The sequence below is a fragment of the Aethalodelphis obliquidens genome, unplaced genomic scaffold, assembly GCF_003676395.1.
Source record: "Aethalodelphis obliquidens isolate GAN/ISIS:26980383/991018 unplaced genomic scaffold, ASM367639v1 scaffold61, whole genome shotgun sequence".
Classification (NCBI taxonomy): Eukaryota; Metazoa; Chordata; class Mammalia; order Artiodactyla; family Delphinidae; genus Aethalodelphis; species Aethalodelphis obliquidens.
This window is the reverse complement of record NW_020838005.1, coordinates 200,648-222,700: the sequence shown is the minus strand read 5'-3', so window position 1 is coordinate 222,700 and position 22,053 is coordinate 200,648. Positions and strand designations below refer to the sequence as shown.

Below are 22,053 nucleotides of genomic sequence, written 5' to 3'. Positions count from 1 at the left end.
GTCACTTGCACATCATCCTGCACACGGACACACACGAGCAGTGCACTCCCACAGAGACACATAGACACGCACAGACACGTGCAGAGACACACACACACAGACATACTCGTGACACTCAGACACACACACTCATACACACACACTCACATGCAGTGAGTCAGTGGGAGAACAAGGACAGTGACATCAGTTCTAGCGCTTTCTCTTCTTTGAGCCTCATTTCCCACACCCGAGAGCCCACCGGGCTTGCCCACCAGTCATACTTCTGCTGAGGGGATGCTGACCTGAATCAAGACAAGGGTCTGCTGAGTGCCACCCGTCCCCCCCCCACCCCGTCCCCAGGGCTTCCTCCCTCTGGGTTCACACTCCATATCTCCCCTTCGTGAGGCTGCACTGATGCTCGTGGCGGGGAGAGAGGCCAGGGGTGGGGGGAAGTGGAGGACGGCAGGGGCGGGGGAGGATCTGTGAATTTAATAAAGTCAGCCTAGCCTGCTTGCCCCGTGAAGCCGCAGGGCTGATGCCACGGCGGTAACTTTCCTTCTGGGCGTCACGTGTTCCTTACATGCTGGAATTCCAGCCTGGCCTCCCGAGGTGGGAGGACAGAGGAGGGAGCTGGCCCACGGGCCAGTGTAGACCTCAGGCCCTTTCTTGCTCACCCACATCCATGTGTCTTGGTGGCACGGGTCCTGTGGCCTGAATGGGGGCTGTAAAGGATCCAGGATGCAGGCAGGCAAACATAATCCTGCCACTGGCGGCTTTCCTTCCGCTCTGCATGGAAAGGAACCAGGGCCAAATGCCACCACTCCTGGCCCACATACTTTCTGCTGCCTCGCAGGACTGGGGAAGCAGGGCCTGGCTTTGCACCCTGAAGCCAGTGGCAAGGAGACCTGAATCCCTGGGCACCCAAATAATGGTCCTGTTCAAACTCCTGGTTCATTTGCATCCTGGCTGGACGGGGGGTTTGGGCACTCGGGTCGCCGGGTTCCTCTCTGCCAGCACCCCTGCCCAGCCCCACCTGGCCCAGCTCACAGAGCATCTCACACTGCACCTCGGGTGCTCCCTGCCTCTACGTGGTCTTGGGGAGATCCCTGGAGTCAGCCAATTTTCTTATCTGGAAAATGGGGATGACAATAGCTGTAACGACCTCATTCTGTTGGGGCAGAAAGAAGAGGGGCTGGAAGTGAGAGATTCTGGAGCTCCCATAGTGTTTGGGGGCAGATTGCGTGAGCCTTGGAAAAACATAAAAGAGGTATCACTGGAAATCCCAGGTAGGCCCGTGTTCCTCCACCCACCCTGGCTTCTCGGGGCCCCCTATCCAACCAAATCCCTGGGGCTCGGGTGTGGGCTTGGGGCAGGGACACTGCAGCTCAGTGTCAGGGGTTGGGGAGGGGAGCCCACCCTCGACCCGCAGCCGCCCTCCCCTTCTCTCCTGGGATTTTCGCCCTAGAGACTGCCAACCTGGGGGCTATGAGGTAGTGTGCAAGATGGCCCCACCAGCCTCAGGGTGTCTGAGTCTCATCTGCCTGAAACTTCAGTTTTACTGAAGGATTAGTGGGGAGATACACACACTCACTCTCACGCATGCATACATATGCTTTGGAGTACAATGCAAGCATCCCAGTTATTTTTACTATAGAGCATGAAATTCAAGGAACACGGTCTCTCTTCTGCTCTCGTTTTGAGACCCCTGCAGGAGGCTGCTGCCCTCTGCTGTTTTTGATAAGACAGAGGAGGAGCGTTGGGGTCCTCCGAGTCTCTGATTGCCCAGGTCACACCTGCTCCCCTCCTCCAGTCCTCTCAGCCAGACTGTCTCCCACACACACGTGCTGTGTGCTCGCGGAGAGCGCCCAGGGACCCCCGAGGGCCCGAGGGGAGAGGCAGGGGGGCCAGCAGAGCGCCCGGTCTGCCGTCACCTCTCCACGGCCAGACCAGGAAAGTAACCCCTCTCCTTCCACGCCTCCTCCCTCCCAGAACATGAATATCCAGGTGGAGGACATCCGGATCCGAGCCATCCTCTCCGCCTACCGCAGGCGCACCCCAGTGACGGAGGGCTACGTGGAGGTGAAGGAGGGCAAGACGTGGAAGCAGATCTGCGACAGGCACTGGACGGCCAAGAACTCCCGCGTGGTCTGCGGCATGTTTGGCTTCCCCGGGGAGAAGAGCTACAACGCCAAAGTGTACAAGTAAGGAGGCTGCGGGGAGTGCAGCTGGCTGGGCTCTGGCCCTGCCTTGTTGTAGAGTTAGCTCTGCAGTGGCCTGGGCCGCTGCTGTCTCCCCAGCAGGTGATTATTCTGAGCAATCTGGGCCTTGCAGCAACTGTTAGGAAATTGAGAAACCGATCGATTTGATTCGGTTCTATCCATCCCGAGTAAATCTTGCAATGCTGTTAGGATTTCCAAAGTTAATATCTCCCAGGGGGAAAAAGAGTGGCTCATAAGGAGACTTAGAGTAATTTGCCTGAGGGGGTGTCCAGGGAGGGGTTTTCAGCTCAGGACAGGCTGGTGTATTGGCTGGTCGTGGGGTCTTCCTAGTTCCTCTAATGAGGATAATAATCGGCTTTGCTGAGTGCTTACTACATGCCAGGCAGCTCTGTGTTTAGTCTCTTAAGCTTCACAACACTAGGAAGCAGGGATCTATTTCAGAGTCAAGGGAATGAAGTCAGAGAGGGGTGATAAATCTCGGAAGTGGCTGGGACTTCCCTGGCGGTCCAGCGGTTAAGACTGCGCTTCCACTGCAGGGGGCGTGGATTCGATCCCTGGTCCGGGAACTAAGATCCCACATGCCGTGCGGCGTGGCCCAAAAAAAAAAGAAAACAAAAAACCTAGGAAGTGGCAGATCCAGGATCCAAACCCAGGTCTCCAGCGACAGGGTCCACACTCCTCAAGAGTGCAGACTCACTACCTCTTTCCTTTCAAGCCAAGGAGAGAGGTGGCTTCCAAGCTGGCAGACAGGGGTCCTAGCCCCAGCTCTTCTTCCAGATCCCTAGGGTCAGTGTAGGCTGCATCCCTCCCTGGGCTCGTCCTGGCTGCCTCCGGTCAGAGCCCCCGGTCCACCAGGAGGGTGAGTGCTTGGAGGCAAGCTGCCCGGCTGGGCAGGTGAGCAGGGTGGTGATTCCTACCCCCGGCGGCCCTCAGACATGGCCCAGACCTTCCTGTTTGCACAGGGTGGGATGGGGGCATGCCGGGTGGTCCCCATCTTCTAAACAATTTGGAGAAGTCCCTCCAGCTGGCCAGCTCCTCCCCTGGAGACACTTTCTCAGCTTTTCCTTCCCATTGGAGCCAAGAAAAGCAAATCCCCTCCCCTGACAGGCCTCCTACCTGCTGGACACACCAGAGCGCCCAGCCTGTCATAGGTCTGAGTCCAGTCCCGGGAGCCGGAAGGCTGCCATGAGCCCTGCCCGGAGCAGGATGGGGTGCCTGAGGCCAGGCAGCACGTGGCTTGTTCAGAGGGCATTTGAAAGCTACCTCCTGAACTGCGGATGGACCGGAGTCCTTTTCTGGCTTTTGAGGAAGGATCTCAGATCTCAGGTCTGTTTTGGCAGCTGGGCCTCACATGATCCTCTCACGAGCGGGGTTTGAAAACCCCCTCCCTGTTCCTTCTACTGTGTGTCTGTGGCTTTGCTTCTTCAAATGCGGGCAGGAAAAAGGCTGCTAAGTCTGGGAGGCATCCAAGGTGGTGGGAGGTGAGCTGTACTCTCAGCTGAGATGGGAGATGATTAGCAGACACTGGAAACTAGCTCCTGGTCCAGTGCTCTCGCTGGAGACGGTATAGAGGGGCAGGGCTGGGGGAATGGGAGGGCGGCTAGGCTGAAACCTTCTCCGTCTCAGCTTGTAGATATCTGATGTGGTATGTTAGTCCCCGGGACGCAGCTGACATTTGGGCCCCAAAAGAGAGAAGCGTGTTGGGGAGAGTTTCCGTGCTTCGGTGGTGCTGTTAGGGATTGAGATGGTAGCTGGTGGGAGGAAGTTGTTAGCGAAAAGCTGTGCCTCCCAGGGCATGTGGGGTCCTCAGAGGTCACCCGGCCCAAGCCCTCAGGCTGCACAGGAGGAGACCCAGGCCTGAAGGGCAGTGGGGTCGGGGGCCACAAAGCCACTCCTGCCAGAGATGCAGGGCAGCCCGGGCAGGTCTGCTCCAGGGAGAGCTCTCCACACTGCTGCCTCCACCCTCAGACCTGCTTCTGCTTTGCTCCACCCTAGAGGCGGGGCCACACTGCACAGGCCGCCACCACCGGCTGGCTGGTAAGTCTGAGAACTGGGGCATCACTGGCCTGGAGACAGGAGTATCTGTGAGCCCTGCTCAGAGACTGAGGACAACAGAGGCCTGGGAGCCAGAGTAGGGGCCACACCCTGCATGGTCCCTGCATCTGGGCCTTCTGGTAGCATCTTTCCCCACCTCCCTTTCACCTTTTCTGCAGCAGCCTGTCTGTCGCTGCTGTTGCTGACCACACCCCCAAGGCAGGTCATGTGGTCTCCCAGGGAGGCCCTTCACCCCAGGAAGGAAATTGTTTTCAAAGTAATTCTATCTGGGGTGGGGTTAGTAATCTCCAGGCATCCACCAGGCCCCTAAGGGACTTTGCAGCCTTGGAAATTCACCTGGGCAGCCTGTATGGCCTCTCCACCCTGCCTTCCTCTGCTAACCTGCAGGTCTGGTGGCCTTAGAATTATCCCCAAGGCCGGGACTGCAGCTCTTCATCAGAACCTCTGCTGGCCATCCAGCCTCGACACCCCCGGCCAAGTCAGAAGAGTCTGGTGGGGTTGCCTGCAGGTCCCCCAGAGGCCTCTGCACTCACAGGCTCTCCCCAGAGTGAAGTCAGGGGCTCTCACCAAGGGCTGCTTTGCCATGGGCTGACTCCTATGCTGGACTGGGAAGCTGTGCATATACCTCAAAACTGACAAAGTTGAAGCTTCAGGGCCCCCTCCCCGGGGCCAGGAACACTTTGTAGTCATTTTCTTTTTCTTAAAGCAGGATCGCAATATTGATGTTGATTTATGGATACGAGCTTACTGAGCAGAGATTCTGCATCTAATGTTGCGAGTTAGGAAGAGCTCTAAGACTTTGGTGAGTTGGCTGAAACAGGGACCAAAAGGAGGCCCTCCACAGCAAATTATAGAAATGCCGGATCCACTTTGGTTTCATGTAGAGAAAGGGGTTCAGAGGCTTGGGGAGACTGGAATGTTGGAGTGGATTTGTCATCTAAGACCTACTCTCCCAGAGAGTCCAGAAGACAGACTTCTCACCATGACCGTGAGGAATAAGTGTGTGAGGGGAGCCCTGGCGTTCTTAAGAGCTCCCTGATTGCTCTTCTCTGTAAGCCAGACCCCAGGGTGGGAGCTGCAGTCACCGCAGGCTGGGAAACCTAAACGCAATGGGGGTAATTGGATCAGGGGCGGCAGGGGCCATGTGACAGCATTCAACGCCAAAGGCAAGGTGGGCGTGGCTACTGAATGACCGGCAGATCTGACTCCTGCAGACCTGTGGTATTGACCAGTTGATCTAGTTGGCTGGATCGTGGTGTTCCTAGAAGTGAAATAGGAAGCCTCCTCAATTCCGTTTTTTGGGCGGGGGGCACACCGTGAGTCTTGTGGAATTTGAGTTCCCCGGCCAGGGGTTGAATCCTGGCCCTCGGCAGTGAGAGCACGGAGTCCTAACCACTAGAACGCCAGAGAAGTCCCTACTCCATTCTTGATGTGTCAGAGCAGAAGAGATCTAGGTGAAGAGAACAAAACTCTAACCTGAATCGTAAAAACAGGCCTGGCCTCTCAAACAATATCCAGACTTGAGCCAGTTTACAGACCCAGAAGCCCTTGAATGAAGAGGAGGCCAGGTCCCCTTGAAGAAGGACTATGGCATGCTGCCAAAAATGTATACTGTTAATCATTGGCCCAGCCTTCTCCAAAGGAGATCACTGTATGTTGGGCACAAGGAAATAATCAGAACCTTCAGGAACCACTGGACACGGGCTCTGAACTGACACTGATTCCAGGGGCCCAAACATCCCTGGGGCCCACAGTCAGAGTATGGACATCGGGTGATCAATGGAGTTTGGCCTCAGGTCCACTCATAGTGAGCCCAGTGGGCCCCTGAACCCATCCGGTGGTTATTTCCCTAGGTCCAAAATGCACAATTGGAATAGACATAATCACATAGCAGGCAGAATTCCTACGAGGTCTGGCTTCCTCCTTGGCTGGAGGAGAGCCAGGAGGACTTCTCATTTTTTAGTTGAATCAGTTCAACTCAGTGTTCTTCTAGCCACCCAGCCATCGGGCTAGATACCTCTTTCTTAAGTAGGCTTCCCGCTTGGCCAACGGCTGTCCTGTAACTCCAGTCGCCCACCAATCAGCAGGCCTGGAGCAGGCTGTCCACGCATCCTCCCCAGCGCGTCATATCTGCATCCCCGTATCTCTGCATCCCGGGGGGCCTGTGGGAGTGAATCATGGGGGCGGGGTGGGCTCTGGTGGTGGAAGCCTGTGGAGGATCACGGGCAAGTTCCTGTGAGCTGATGTAAGAGGGCAGTGGGGCTGTCTGAGGAGGAAGGAGCAGCTCTGTGTCTGCCGAGTGTGCTTTGCTCTCTATTAAGAGCTCAGTACATCTGTTCCTGGGAGAAGCTTGTGGTCATGGAAATCTGGGAGCTAGAAGATGTTCCAATCCAGTGGAATCTGACCACTCCTTGTGCAGCTGACATCCCCTGGGTGTATTTGTTCACCCAATGGTAGGGGTGTCATAGCAAGCTGTAACCGCCCCCCACCACCGAGTGCGTTCTCCAGTCTGACATGGGGGTGTCATGGGAAAGAAGCTGGAGGCTGTGTCCTCAAGTGCAGGGCCCTTCCAGGGAGTGGGGAGGGGCAATGGCTCTTGGAATTATTAACAGTCCTCCTGTGTAGTCCTGTGCTCTGTCTGTAGCTATGTTGAGCACACATCCTGAATTTTCCAAGACAGTCCTTCTTTCAAAAAAATTAAATTGGGTGACGGGGGCCTCTCCGCGTGGCTTGTGGGATCTTAGTTCCCTAACCAGGGATTGAACCTGGGCCACGGCAGTGAAAGCACCGAGTCCTAACTACTGGACCGCCAAGGAACTCCCAAGATAGTCCTTTTTTTTTTTTTTTCAAAGATTCTGTGTCATTGCACCCACAGGTACAGTAGAATTACTACCAGTAGCAATTTTTGATTAAGGAAAGATATCAGCAGCATCTGTAGGGTTTTTCCTTCCTCTTTGTTCATATCCCATTCACGCTGAAACAAAGCAGAAACTTCCAGGGCTGCTGGACCAGCAGGGACAGGACCCTGCTTCTGCCCATCTGGGGCCAACTTGCCCTGGGCGGCCCCTCCTCTGAGCAGTCCGGCAGTGATGTGTCCAGCTCTCCCTGGCATCTCACTGGATTCTGCCAATCAGGGATGAGCACATAGACCCCAAAGACCTGGGACAGCATGAGAGGACAGGGTGTCCTCCCCGCCCTCCTCCTTTTCGAATCCCGCCATCATTCAAGGCCCAGTTCAAACCTACTCTTCCTTGAAGTCGTCCACCATCTCTCTTCTCTCATCTTTTTTTCCTTTAACAGTACAGTTTTTATTTATTTATTTGATAGACACTTAGGCAGCCCTTCCAAGTGCTGGGCACTGTGGTTAAGTGCTTTATAACTATCCTAACAATCTGATGAAGTAGATCCCTCTGCTACATCTGATCTGGAGATGGGGAAACTGAGGCACAGTGACCTTTCTGTTAACCAATTCATTACCTACTGGTTGGTTATCATTTTAGAAAAAACTTTGACTCACCTTGATCCGTATTCTGCCTTCCAAAAAACAAAACCATAAAAACACACAACGCAGGCTAAGCGCTTACCTAGGATATGGTATGGAGACAACCTCAGCCTCACTGACTCCTGGGTGAAGAATTTTTTTTTAAAGGATAAAGATGGTAATTTAATAATGATAAAGGGGTTAACTCATCAAGAGGACATAACAGTCTGAAATGTTTATGCACCAAATAACAGCTCTTCAAAATACACGAAGTAAAAACCGACAGAACTGCAAGGAGAAATAGACAAACCCACAATCATAGCTGGTGATTTCAGTTCTACTCTCTCAATAATGTATAGAACAAGTAAGGATATAGAAGACCTAAACAACGCTATCACCCAATTTGACCTACTTGGCTTTCAGAGAACACTCCACTCAACAACAGCAGTATGCAAAATTTTTTCAAGTACACATTCAAACAAAACATAGCCTAGCTGGAGCATAAAATACGCCTGGACCATAAATTATGTCTCAATAAATTTAAAATGATTCAAGTCATACAAAGCGTATTCTGTGAACATGATGGAATTATGTTAGAAATCAATAACAGAAAGATATCTAGAAAATTCCCAAGTACTGGAAACTGTATGCCCAGTTCTAAATAACCCTTCTGTCCTAAAGGTAATCAAAAGGTAAATTAAAAAGTATTTTGGCCTGAATTAAAATGAAAACACAGTATCTCAAAATATGTGGAATATAGCTAAAGTAGTACTTGGAGGGAAATGTATACTCCTGTACTGGAAAAGAAGAAAGGTGTCAAATCAATGACATCAGCTTTCACTCTAAGAAACTAGAAAAAGAAGAGCAGATCAAACTGGGTGAAGATTTGATGTGGTCTGTGGCTGCGTTTCATCACCATTATAATTTCCATGACGAAACCAAGTCTACTTTGATTCAGCAGAGGGGGTAATTTAAGTCTCTTCTCATTGCTTCTCGTTGGATTCACATCTTTAATTTTTTCTATCAGTGGGAGAGAGTTTTACACTCAACTTGTCCTGCTAATTGACAAAGGGAAATAAAGGCAGGGGACAGCAAGACAGCATGCTGAAGATATCTGAAGAATTTGGGTGACCAACCCTTCTGATTGCCCAGGGCTGAGGGGTTTCCTGGGACCAGGGGTCCCATCTCTTTTATTTATTTATTTATTTATTTATCTATTGAAGTAGAGTTGATTTACAATATTGTGTTAGTTTCAGGTGTACAACGATGTGGTTCGGTTATATATATATTCTTTTATATATATTTATATATAACTTTTCTTTTCTTCATATATACATATAAAACTGAAGATCATTTTCCATTATAGGTTATTACAGCATACTGAATATAGTTCCCTGTGCTATACAGTAGGTCCTTGTTTTTTTATCTACTTTATATATAGTCGTGTGTATCTGTTAATCCCAAATCGTAATTTATCCCTCCCCGCTTTCCCCTTTGGTAACCATAAGTTTGTTTTCTATGTCCGTTGAGTCTGTTTCTGTTTTGTATATGAGTTCATTTGTATTATTTGTTTAGATTCCACATATAAGTGATACCATATAATATTGGGTCGGCCAAAAATTTCATTTGGGTTTTTCCATAACATCTTGTCTTTTTCTGTCTGACTTACTTCACTTAGTATGATAATCTCTAGGTCCATCCATGTTGCTGCAAATGGCAATATGTCATTCTTTTATTATGGCTAATATTCCATTGTATTTGTCTCTCTTAGATCCCTTTCTGCATTTTGTATTTATAGACTTTAGTATTATCTCACTACACTCGGTTAGTCCCTTGTCTTCTAGAATGTGAGCTTCCTGTGGGCAGGAGGCCACCACTGCCCTTCCGGGTCCTGCTCCGCAGTGCCCAGCGCGGGCCCAGCATGACCAAGTGTTCAGTGAGTGCTGGCAGGTGCACCCTGCAGAGCTCTGTCTGGAGTAGAACTGAATCCCAAGAGCAGGGACCGTGCCTCTCTGGTTCCACCACCAGATCCCCAGCAGCTGGCACAATGGCTGGTCCAATGCCCAGTTGTGGAAGAAGGGAGGGGTGGGCACCATGATGCCTTGGTCACCTGCCCTGTCTTACCTTCTGCAGAATGTTTGCCGCCCGCAAGAAGCAGCGCTATTGGCCGTTCTCCATGGACTGCACAGGCACGGAGGCCCACATCTCCAGCTGCAGGCTGGGTCCTCAGGTGTCGCTGGACCCCGTCAAGAATGTCACCTGTGAGAACGGGCTGCCGGCCGTGGTGAGTTGTGTGCCTGGCCAGGTCTTCAGCCCTGATGGACCCTCAAGATTCCGGAAAGCCTACAAGCCAGAGGTGAGGATGGGGCAGGTGATTTGGCCACTTGGCACCTGAGGGGGAGGTCTGGTGGTTAAGGGAGCAGAGAGGGACCCCCAAGAGACAGCAAGGAAACGAAGACCACTTTTCTAGAGGGCAGGAAGGCAGAGGACACCCGTCAGGGCCAGCCTCTCCGATAGATGCCACCTCTAGGGTGTGACAAGAAGCTGAGCCCCTGCCCCTAATCATTAACACCCCTATCTGTCCTTCCACTACTGCTCTATTCTGAGGCCAGCGTCCCCTTTGTGGGGGACAGATACACTGGAGAGGAACATGACTCATTACTGACGTCACAGGCTCCGTGTGGACCGCATGAAGGGTGGGGGTGGCCACCTGGGGCTCCTGCACAATTCCCAGAGGAATCAAGCATCCTGGAGCCTTTGGAAAAACGATCCAACCGTCAAAAGCACTTGAAATCAGCAACTTTCCAACGAGCTTTGGCTTATTCTGCAACAGGAAGGGTCACCATTTTTAAAAGCTGTCACCGTGATAGTAAATGGAAACGTGCCATCCCCACATCTGTGTTATCTGTACCCGTTATCACGTTATACGTTTGTGAACCAGCCAGTGTGTGTGCGTGTGGGTGTATTCAAGAGATGTCAGTGTACGTCTGTTCACATCAATTACATCCCCGCTTCAACTGGCTGATTCCTTAGGACAAGCGAACTAGCCCAACCATTGGCAGGCTTGACACATCCTCTGAAGACGAGAAAGTGCACTATTCTGTCTTCCCCTGACAATCATTAGGCAGCTTTTCTATTTCCTACGTTCCTCTTTTCATATATCCACAAAGTGTCTCTGTGATTTGCATACTCTGAAAACTGCTAATACGGGCCGGTGGGTGGGAAGAGCACCTGGAAAGAGCAGAGGGATGGTTAGGAAAGAGAGCTAATCATTTAGTAGGGATTGATTCCCTGTATCAGACGAAACCGAATTACTTGGCAATCGGTCCCCTGGGCCAGGACAGGTTCCAAGTCAGCTCCGACCACATTAGGGGTAAGACGAGAGAGTAAACTCTGAAGGGGGCAGATGGTGTGTCAGGCGGGTCCAGGTAGGGGGGATGGAGTGGAAGGCAGGAGTAGCAACCCCTCCCCAAGCCGAGGCAGCCTCATTCCGTGTCTACTGTCCCTTCTCAATGTCTCTCCCGCTATCTACCCCCCTGCCCTCTCCAATCTCTCCTGTCCATCAACATCTAATGACCTGCTCTTGGACAGGGGCTGATAACACTCATCCAGTGGGATCCAGAAACCCGGGCAGGAGCCAATAAGCCACACTAGGTGCCCCCTCCCAGGCTGGGGTGGCATATTTGGACAAAAGAAGAACCCTTAAACCAAAGGAGTGAAGTGAACACAGCGAGCCCAGGCATCAACCGGAGGATGTGGGAACTCTTTGGGGTGTCTTCCTGGCACTTCCATCCAGAAGCCAGCCCCGTCCCCCTCCGTCCCCACCAGGGCTTCCAAACTGCACAGACCTGACCACACATCACACGTGTGCAGCCAGGCCACAGAGGCGTGCCTGCAGCCCCTCACTCCCCCCACTGCCACGTGCTTTGACAGCCATATCCTTTCTACAGCCTCAGCCCGAGCCTCTGAGCTTTCCTCATGTGTCATCCAGAATACCAGGTCCTACTGTTTTGGAATTCCTCTTACTGTGTGGTTGAAAGCAAAGGAATCAAACTCATACCAAACCAGTTCCAAAAAAAAGAGCAAGAAAAGCTTACATCACATTTTCCCTTGGTTTCTTTCTTTCCTCCAGGGCCAGCTGACTCATCCTGGCCTCTGCCAGATAGGGTAAGGTTATCTGGGACTCTGCCTTACGCCTGAGTCACGGATGGTCCGCTCCATGGGAAGGGGACCCTGACATCCAGCTAGAGAGCTTAGGAAAGGAAATGGGGGAAGGGAGAGGTCACGGTTCTGCAACAGTCAGGGGCTGGGGCCAGCAGTTGTATTTGTCTTGTTTTCTAAAGCTAGACTAAAGTTTCTCGAAGCCAGTGTGGGTTTTGCACCCCTCCCTGTCCCTCTTTTCTTCTCCCTCTAGTGCCAGGGTCTGTCCCTGAGGTCTGTAAATCTGGGTGGGGACCTTGGCTGGAGGTTGGAGACACAGGCTCTTGTTTGATGCCTTGGCCCTCGAGATGACTGCTGTATGTTAATGCTTGAAAAACACCACCTCCAGCCAGGGCTGCCTCGTCCAGACCATCAGTGGGTGTGATGAAGGGAGTCCGGGGCTGTGGACTGCACAGGCCAGAGTAGAACAATGACTCTGGTCTGATCCAACACACACAGAAGGGCTGCACAGTCACCCCTTACTCCTTCTGTATTGAATCAAATGGCATCAGCAATAACTCAGAGCCTCACAGCCTTCTGAGTTCCCCACCCCAGCACACACACACACACACACACACACACACACACACGCACAGAAACGGATGCAAAGCAGGGCATGTGGGCAGATGGAGTCAAATGACCCATCCATCTCCCATCTTGTAAGGTGTAATCCAATGGGATTAAGATGCTGCTGGAGAGTAGGTCTTACTCCTGTGCAATTAAATAAGCCCATAAGGTGATAAGGCTTCCAGGCTGTCAGTGAGCAAGTAGGCATAACTAAACTATAACCACCCACTCTCTGCATATCTGGTGGGGCTGCACCTTCTGAAGAGTTGGGCTGATCTAGACGTGGAGTAGAATCGGAGTGGCGGAGCTGGAGTGGCGACTGGTCATGAGCCCAGCTGCAGGACCGATGTGGGACGTCACCAGTGGGAGGCTCTCCACCCCCTTGCCACGGCCCATCCCCAAGTCTTGGCCGCCTCAGTGGGGCCCCGCCCGCTCACTCTCCGTCTTCTCTCTCCTGCCTCTCATCCGCCTGCAGAGCAGGATCCTTGTGGTTGGTCCGTTTAGCGCCCTGGAATCTCCCCCGGGGCTAGACCGCAGCACGCTGTTACAGGCAGGATAGAATTATGATCCATTTGGAGTCTGCAGACTTTGGGGGTAGGAGGTTCTTTCTGTAGCTCTGAAGCTTGAGGTTCTGGAGTGAGGGGGTGGAGGGAAGTGTTGGTGTTAAGGTCGTCGAGCAAGTATGGGGTGGGGTGATCAGCTGATGAAGGTCCCTGATGGGCTCCCCAGTGGCCCAGGACGAAAGGTCCACGAGAAGGCTGCAAAGGGAGCGCACCGCCGAGCCGACCACGCAGAGTGAGCATGCGCGCCTCCACCCCTCCGCGGGCACACACGCAGATCGAGCACTGTCAGCTCCTAGCCTGGGTCCCGGGAGTGGGGAGGGGTTGGGAAAGGAGGGGAGTGAGCTGCGCTCAGCAGGACCATGTGTCTCTTCAGCAACCCCTGGTGCGGTTGAGAGGAGGTGCCAATGTCGGGGAGGGCCGCGTGGAGGTGCTCAAGAACGGAGAATGGGGTACCGTCTGCGACGACAAGTGGGACCTGGTGTCCGCCAGCGTGGTCTGCAGAGAGCTGGGCTTCGGGAGCGCCAAAGAGGCCATCACAGGCTCCCGGCTGGGGCAAGGTAAGGCGTGGGGAGGACGTTCTGTGGGCTCTCTTCACGGAAAGTGTCACATGGGGAGCCCAGTGGGGGCTGGCTGGCCTCATCCTTTCCAGGCTCTTCCTGCTTTGCCTCCTCCCTCCAGCAGCTGCTGCTCTGTTAGACAATCCCAGGCCTCTCCCCAGGCAGTTGGAGCTGGAAGGGCCTTAGGGAATATTGAGTGCCCATTTTATGGATTTGGAAGCTGAGACCCAGAGAAGGAAGTAAACGACCAAGATGAGACAGCATATTAGCACCCAATGAATATTCTAATGGAGGTCTACCCAATTCCTAACCCAATGCTCCCCACAGCCCCACTGAAAAAGCTGGAATTTCCAGGTCCTTCCCCCAGGAGAAGACCTCAGAATTCATGAGGCTATGGACCACCCCAGGCACAAAAGAATCCTGCATGTCATCTTACTTTTCCACCCTGAGTTAGCACCACAAACATTCTCTCCCTGCCGCCAGAGACTGGGAACAGGATGCCCTGCTCCCAATGTCATGAGATGCTAACAAAAGAAGGGGCCTGGTTTTTATTAAGTGTCTCAAACAAATCTTTCCTTTGAGCAAAGAACAAGAGTATAGGAGGCTTTCAAGCAGGTCACCCTGTTGAGAGGAATGTTGTCAACATGACATGGCAACACAACAGATAACTTCCCCTCCCGACCCCCATGAAGACCACTGCCCTGTGCCAGCCCTGGTCCTGCAGGGGGTGGAGTCTTTGCCCCAAACAGACTCTGCAGCCCAGCGAGCGTCCAGCACCCCACCCCACCCCACCCAGGGGGACTTTGTGTGTTGAGCAAAGGAAACCAGTCATCTGCAGGAATCTTTTCAGTGTTGACCCCCAGGGAGGCTGCTGCAGACCAGGGGCTGCCGTGGTTGGGAGGGGGTGGGGAGGGAGGAGAGTGGGCTGCAGACGAGGGTGGGCTGTCCTATCCCGTGAGGAGAGGATGTCTCCACACTGTCAGGAATAACACCATCACCCCACAGAAAGGAGTATGGTGAGGTCATTGGCCACAACCTGGAGGAAATAACAGCCCAGTGGAGCCTAGAGACAGTCTTGGAATCATAGATGGCGCTGCTACAGAAGAACTCAGAGGTCATCTCGTACAACAGATGAGGAATCTGAGGCTCTGGAGAGCGAGCCTGAGGTCACACCTGTAGTTAGTGGCAGAGAAAGATTGAAACTCGAGTCTTCTAACTCTCAGATGTGCGCTTCTCCCTTCTACCCACCTGTCTCAGCCTGCTCACATTCAGAGCATCTCTACCTCCAATCCCTGCAAGCTTCCTGGGGTCTACTGAAGTTTGAGGGTCTAGGGTGGACTAGAACGTTGCTTCGTGCCAGCCGTCAGTGACCCAGCGACAATCTTTCTCCTCCCCTGTCGTGGTGAGCTCTTTGCGGTTCCCTTGAATCTCGAATATTCCCACAGTCCATTGTACTAATTAGGTAATGTGTTGGTTTGTGGTCTCCCCAGGCCTACAGGACAAAGACCACTCATTCTGAGGAGGAAACAAACCCCAGATGACGTAAACATTCCATTTATCATGGGTGTGTGCTATTTGACCTAATTATTTCACTGCCCAGAGCAGCCAGAATTTTCCCAGGGCCCACGGGACTCTGGGAGAAAGAGACATTTGGCATTTTCAATGCTGTCCTTGAAAGAACCATTGGATGATGTATCATCTCCTGCCACATTGGGCAGGTCAACTCTGGTAGGCAGAAAGGGAAAAGTCCACATTTGATGTCAAGCCACAGAACAGTCAGGGTCCATCCTCAGCCCTGCCTCTAGCTGGTGGACCAAGTTACCACACCCACAGCGAGGGTAGTGAAAGGGCAAGTGCTGAGGGGTGGGCAGTCTGAGTCCTGGTCCTGGCCCTGCCACCTACATGCTCGGTGAGCTTGAGCAAACTTCTGGGTCTCAGATCCTTCCCTGGATTCACGGTGTCTGAGGTTCTGTCTGTCCAGCCTCCTGGGATTCTGAGACCTGTTCTTATCACCAGCATGGATGTTAGGTCAGAGTCAGGCACTGTGCTTTGTGTTCTGAGATCCCCTGTACACATCTGAACTCCAGCCGTCTGTTCACACAACTGGCTTCCACCATGCCTGGCTCATAGTCTTCTGGAGACATTCATTTTATCAGGAATGAATGAATGAGGGAATTCCCTAGCAGTCCAGTGGTTAGGACTCCGCGTTTCCACTGCAGGGGGGCACGGGTTGGATCCCTGGTCGGGGAACTAAAGGATCCCACAAGCCTCGCGGTGTGGCCAAAAAAAAAAAGGAATGAATGAATGAATTAGTTCCAGTTGCCTAAGTAGGGTGAGCTGAACAAACACTTGGTAAAGAAATTCCAACACTCCAGACCCACGCTGTCCAACAGACATATAATGTGAGCCACATATGTAATGTTAACATTTTCTAGTAGCCATGTAAAGAACAAATAAAAAGAAACAGATGGGGCTTCCCTGGTGGCGCAGTGGTTGGGAGTCCGCCTGCCGGTGCAGGGGACACGGGTTCGTGCCCCGGTCCGCGAAGATCCCACATGCCGCGGAGCGGCTGGGCCCGTGAGCCATGGCCGCTGGGCCTGCGGTCTGGAGCCTGTGCTCCGCCATGGGAGAGGCCACAGCGGTGAGGGGCCCGCGTACTGCAAAAAAAAAAAAAAAGAAACAGATGAAATTCATTTTAATAATCTATTTTCCTTAATATTATATATAATATTTCCAAAACATGATTTCAACATGTAATCAATATAAATGCTCTTGATGAGATAGTTCACAGGTAGGGTACTGACTCTCTGAAATGCAGGATGCGTTTTGCACTTACGGCCCATCTTGGTCTGGACTGACCACATTCCAAGGGCTCAGCGAGGTGGCAGCTGCTGCGCTGGATGGGGCAGCTCCAGAGCAGTGCCTTTCAAACCCTTTTGCTTGAAACCGCCCATCAGAAATACTGCCAGCACATGCAAGTAAAGCTGAAACACAAGTCTCTGGAAACAATGCTTACCTTTATAACATGCAAAAGGCTGTGCGTTGTCCTACTCTATTCTACTGTGATCTTCAAAATCTGATGGCAACCTGCAGAGTTGTGGGTCCCAAGTCCATAACATCGTTCTAGCAGGTTGGACATGGAGTCATCATCATCACCACCATCATCATCATCACCATCACCACCATCACAATCATCATCATCATCACCATCACCACCACCACCAACACCGTCATCATTACTGCCAGTACCGTCATCACTGTCATCATTGCCATTATCACCATCATCACTCTCCTCACAATCATGAAACAAGCCACTGCTCTAACTGGATACTCAAATCCAAGGTTGCTCTGTGTTTCTGAGCCCGTCTTAATTCATGAGCTGAGGCTCTGCTTACTTCAGCGTCTCTGTTGGGGATCTGTATTTTGCATAGCCTTTCCGCTCTGAGTCCTTGGGTATTTCCAGCCACAGTGACCGATGTGTTTTTATAAATTTTATAAAATTCCAAGGAATCGGAAGCTTCGTCATTTATGAATTTCCAAGGAAATGGAAACTTGGCTCTTACCTGTCACAGTGGGTTGCTCCTGGAATTTAATTTTGGGGCTCAGTGAGCCTAGATACCAGGTGTCTCCAGAAACCAAGAGCCGGGGGTCCCTCCTTTGGACTCCAAAGCACAGGAAGTCACCTCCATCTTTATCATTTACCACATGATATTACAAGTCTTTGTGTAAGTGTCTGCCTCCCCCAGGCACTAACCGTGAGCTTGTCACGGCAGGGCCTGCCTTAATTCCTCTGTGAGTCCCCAGCACCTGGCACAGAGGCTGACGTCAGCAGGGACTCAGTGAAGCCAAGGACATGCATTCAGATGCTGCTTGCAACACTTCCTGTTTGCCAGGCTCTTGTTGGGAATTCACAAGGCACACAGACATAGTGCCTGCCCTCGTGGGGCCTCCAACCCAGTGGGGAAGCAGACAGACATTGAACAGGGAGGTGCTTGAGTGCAGTGTGAAGCAGAGTGCTCAGTGGAGGCTACCCGAGGGGACCCAGCTTAGATGCGGCTCAGAAAGGTTGTGCCGTCAAAGTGGCATCAAAGCTGAGCCCTGAAGGATGAGCAGGAGTTCGCTGCTGAGGAGGAAGAAGGTCCAGGCGGAGGGAAATGCTTGGCTCAATGGAACAGCCAAAGGGAGGCTGGTGTGGCCGAGCTAGGGAGGAGCAGGCAAAGCTGGAACGCTAAGTGGAGGCCTGTCTCTGGTCGGACCATTTGGGGACTGTGGATTTTACCCTGAAGTGCAGTGAGAAGCCATCACAGGGGTTTAAGACAGGGGGTGACATGATTCAATGTGCATAAAAAAAATCTCTTGGGCTGTGCGTGGCAAATATTTTGGACTAAGAAAGCCGGAGGGAGACTAGAGGCTATTTCATTCATCCTACTGGGAGATGACAGGGTTGGACTAGTGTCGTGGTGGCAGAAATGGAAAGCACTGAGATTTGCGGGGAGCGAACAGAACATGGTGAAGGATTGCTTGTCTGTGATAAAGGAGGAGGAGACGGTGCCTCTGGGTTCTGCTGAGAACGGCCAGGTGCATGGAGGTACCACTTCCTGAGATGGGGAGGTGCTGGCGGAAAAACAGGCTGGAGAAGGCCCTCCTGCTGGAATGAGAAAGGACAAAAGCAGATGAGTCTTTCAAGAAGTTCTCGCTGAAGGGAAGGAACGTGACAGGCCAGAGGGAGGTGTAGGATCGGGGAGGGTCGTTGTAAAGATGGGAGATTTTAGCACGTTTGGGTGCTGAGGGACCGACCCGAACCAGAGGAGGGTGGCAAGGACCAGAAGAGAGAGGAGAACGCAGGGCAAGACAGGGTCCAAGGTGGGCTTCCAGGCAGTCAGGAGCTCCCGGAAAGAACTGGACTTGGATCCATCTTGATGGGCTAGACAGAGGAGAGGTGGATCTGTGAGCCGAGCTGAGCTGAATGCCGGACAGACAGAATTTCCTCTCCCCAGCAGTGGGAGGCTCCCCCTGTGACCCCGGTGCCTGTAAGGGAAGCTTCCCGCGTGCACACTAGAGGTCCTTGCTGAATGTCTTCCGTCTGCCCTTACGGCTCCACTCTCTGCCTTGCCCACATGGTCCAGGGTCCTGGGAGGCAGGCTTGGGTGTGGCCAGCTGAGAGCCCTGGGGGAGACTGGAGGTGGGGAGAGTGGAGGGGTCAGGTCTTTACTCTCCTTGTGGGCCACCGTGTCCCTCCACGGAGGGTAACGGCTCTTCAAAGGTGGCCTCCCCACATGGCTTTTTTGCTCTCCTGGGACAGATATCGGCACCTCCTTTTACTCCTGCAGGCCTGGGGGTGGCCTCTGTACCCCAGGATTATTAGCCCACAAGTACTGGACTGTCCACTGTGATTTCCCCACGCTCTGTCCATAACTTTATTTTTAAAATCTCTTTCTCTAACTCAGATCATCCAATTTGAGAATGCCATCTCTTTCCTGCGGGGAGCCTGACTACACAGTGACAGTCACCCCTTTCGGATTCATCAGTGCATGGAATGTTGTCCTCTAGTCCAACCCCTGTATTTCAGTGAGAAAACGATATTCAGAGAGGCTGAGTGAGTTGGTCAGGGTCACACAAGTTAGTAGCAACTTTTGTTTCTTCTCATGGAAGAAATGATTCCCAAGACAAGAAAAAATTCTCTCCAGGTAGAAGAGGCCTGGGTCATCGAGCTGATTATAGGAGGTGGTTGGGAGGATTTTGAGGATGGGAGAGGCATGTTCTTATTGTCTGGAACTTTCTTTCCCATCCTAGAAGCTTTCATAGCCTATGTGCATTTTCCATCCCCAGGGATAGGACCCATCCACCTCAATGAAATCGAGTGCACCGGGAATGAGAAGTCCATCATAGACTGCAAGTTCAATGCTGAGTCTCAGGGCTGCAACCATGAAGAAGATGCTGGTGTGAGATGTAACATCCCCTCCATGGGCTTCCAGAAAAGGGTAAGGAGCCTGGACTCCCAGAGCGAACTCTGTTATATTGTGGTCACTGAAGCCCCAGAAAATGTAGGCCAGATGGCCTCAGGCTAAAGCTTTCCAACAGGTGGTAGAAGGGTGCTCTGATGATGAGCTCAGAAAGTTGTCAGGCTCTGCTGCTCTCACTGTTGGTGACCGTCACCAACAGTGAGAGGAGGAGCGAAATGAAGAGACACATGGATGAGCTCTACTGGCCTTACTGGCAGACGCTGGGGATCCACTGTGCGCCACGCCCTGCACTGGGGCTGGACATACAGGGTGATTGTAACTCAGTCCTTCCTGCGAGGGATTCAAGGTGTACAGCACCTGTGGTGCTCTTGGCAAAAGCCCTTTCCAAGAACCCAGAGGAACCACATTACAGCAGGTCCGCGAATCACACAGATCTAAGCACAACACAGATAGTATCTGGGGACCGAAGACTGTATGTTGGCTTCCAGAGGGAAAGAAAAGGGAACCTTTACAGCGTTATGTCCGAGACACATCCCTCCCTTCCTGAGATGGCGTCTCTAAAAACCTGCATCGTGTCCCCTCGTGTGGGTGACCTTTCCCACAGGGGTAGCCAATAGGATGAACTCCTCTTTGCCAGGAGGTCGTCTATCCAATCCTACAAAAAGGCCTGTTAAACCCTATTTAATGCTCTTCACTAAACCATGAATTTGGTACAGGGCTGGCTCATTGGAAGAACTTCTTGAAGGCTTATTTTTTTAATGAGCAAATGCAGACACATCAGGGTACAGAGTGGCTCCCCAGCCAGGTGCCTGCTCTGACGGTGATTCTTGACCTTGGCACCAGCATGTCAAAGGCACTACTGGATTGGTCAGCCACAACAGTTCACCGCCCAATGGGGCCAAAAATGTGAACCCAACAGCCTTCAGCCAAGCCAGGCATTTGCTTGGGGGTAAGCGGGAGCGTGGGCCACAGCCCCACAGCTGCAGGGAGGGCTCGCCCTCTGTAATTGCTGAGCAGCGTTCCAGGAAGGCCATAACAGAGCCATAAAAGCTGATGTGCCAAGAGTCCCCGTATGCTGGGGCACCGTCCTCTTCAGACAGATCGGACTTGGGTGGAATGGGGTTTGCAACGCAAAGGAAAGACCTAGGCCAAAGAAAGTGAAGTTTTCCAGAAGGGTTTTATGGTGGGTGGAGCTGAGCTCGCCCACGTGGCCGGTCATGCCAGTGGGGCACCACACTCGCAGCACAAACAGCCCTCACCCTTTCATGGGCCCTCCAGGCTCTAAAAGATGAGCCTGGTGCTCAAGCACAGGGCGTGGGAGAGTTGTACGCCTGGATCTGCCATTTCTATCCCCCGGGAAGGAAAAGAAGGATGTCACCTCTGAAAGAAATCCCCGTGGGCTGTATGAGCCGTCTCCCATGGCAGTGGGCCAGGCTTCTGCAGGGCCTGCCTTGGGGCTCCCAAGGGCATTGCTAACGCCGCTAAGCAGAAAAATCGAGACTCCCAAGCTTTATCACTGTGTTAGTTTTCTGGGGCTGCCATAGCAAAATACCACAGACCGGGTGGCTTAAACAATGAAAATTGATATTCTCGTAGTCTGGAGGCTGGAAGTCCAAGATCAAGGTGTCGGCAGGGTTGGTTTCTCTTGAGGCCTCTCCCCTTGGCTTGCAGATGGCCGCCTTCTCACTGTGTCCTCACATGGCCTCTCCTCCGTGCACACACAACCCTGGTGACTCTTTCTCTTCTAAGGAAACCAGTCCTATTGGATTAGGGCCCATCCATATGATCTCATTTAACCTTAGTTACCTCTTGAAAGGCCCTACCTCCAAGTGAGTCACATTTGGACTAACGTGGGGGTTAGGGCTTCAGCATATGAATTTGGGGGGTGACACAAGTCAGTTCATGACAATCACGCACTAGCTGATTCCTTAATGAATCTCTTTAAGGGTTCAGTTTCTCCTCAGAAAATAAAGAGGTGAGAGAGGTGATTCCTAGCTTCCCTTCCAGCCCGCAGTTCATTAGGAAATTGACTTCTCTATTGAATGACTAATAAAACTCAGAGACTTGGAACCGGGTGGTTTTGTCCATCCAGCCACAGCAGAGCTGCGTTTCTTTCATTGCTGGGGTGAGACGCCAAGGCAGGGAGGCTCTGGGACTGGCAGGTGGGTCTACCAGGCGAACTAATCCACGCAGGGGCCCTGGCACCTTTGCTGACCTCTAGTTCCCTTCTGAACTGTGAGCCTGGCCCTGACTGGGTAGCAGGACCAAGCCCACATGTGGAATGTGAGTTGGAGAATGCCCATGCTTGCTTTCATGTTAACGTCTGGGTTGCGTTACCTCACTTCCTACCTGCCACCTCCAAAAATAGGTGTGGGACTGGTGAACCACAACGTTATCAAAACACAGGGCGGCCTCACCATGCCCCACTGGCTGGAAGTGGGTGTTTTGTTTTCCCTATTCACGCTCAGA

At 52.4% G+C, this 22,053-nt stretch overlaps 1 protein-coding gene across 2 annotated transcripts in view; it reads left to right on the top strand.

Moving 5' to 3' along the window:
- LOXL2 (lysyl oxidase like 2) overlaps positions 1-22,053 on the top strand; it is a 102,262-nt gene that overhangs the window by 48,636 nt on the left and 31,573 nt on the right. For both annotated transcript variants that reach the window (XM_027087862.1, XM_027087863.1), the window contains 4 exons: positions 1,969-2,180; positions 9,868-10,090; positions 13,438-13,621; positions 19,451-19,602. In XM_027087862.1, the coding sequence (XP_026943663.1) occupies positions 1,969-2,180; positions 9,868-10,090; positions 13,438-13,621; positions 19,451-19,602 (771 nt within the window). The remainder of the gene's footprint in view (positions 1-1,968; positions 2,181-9,867; positions 10,091-13,437; positions 13,622-19,450; positions 19,603-22,053) is intronic.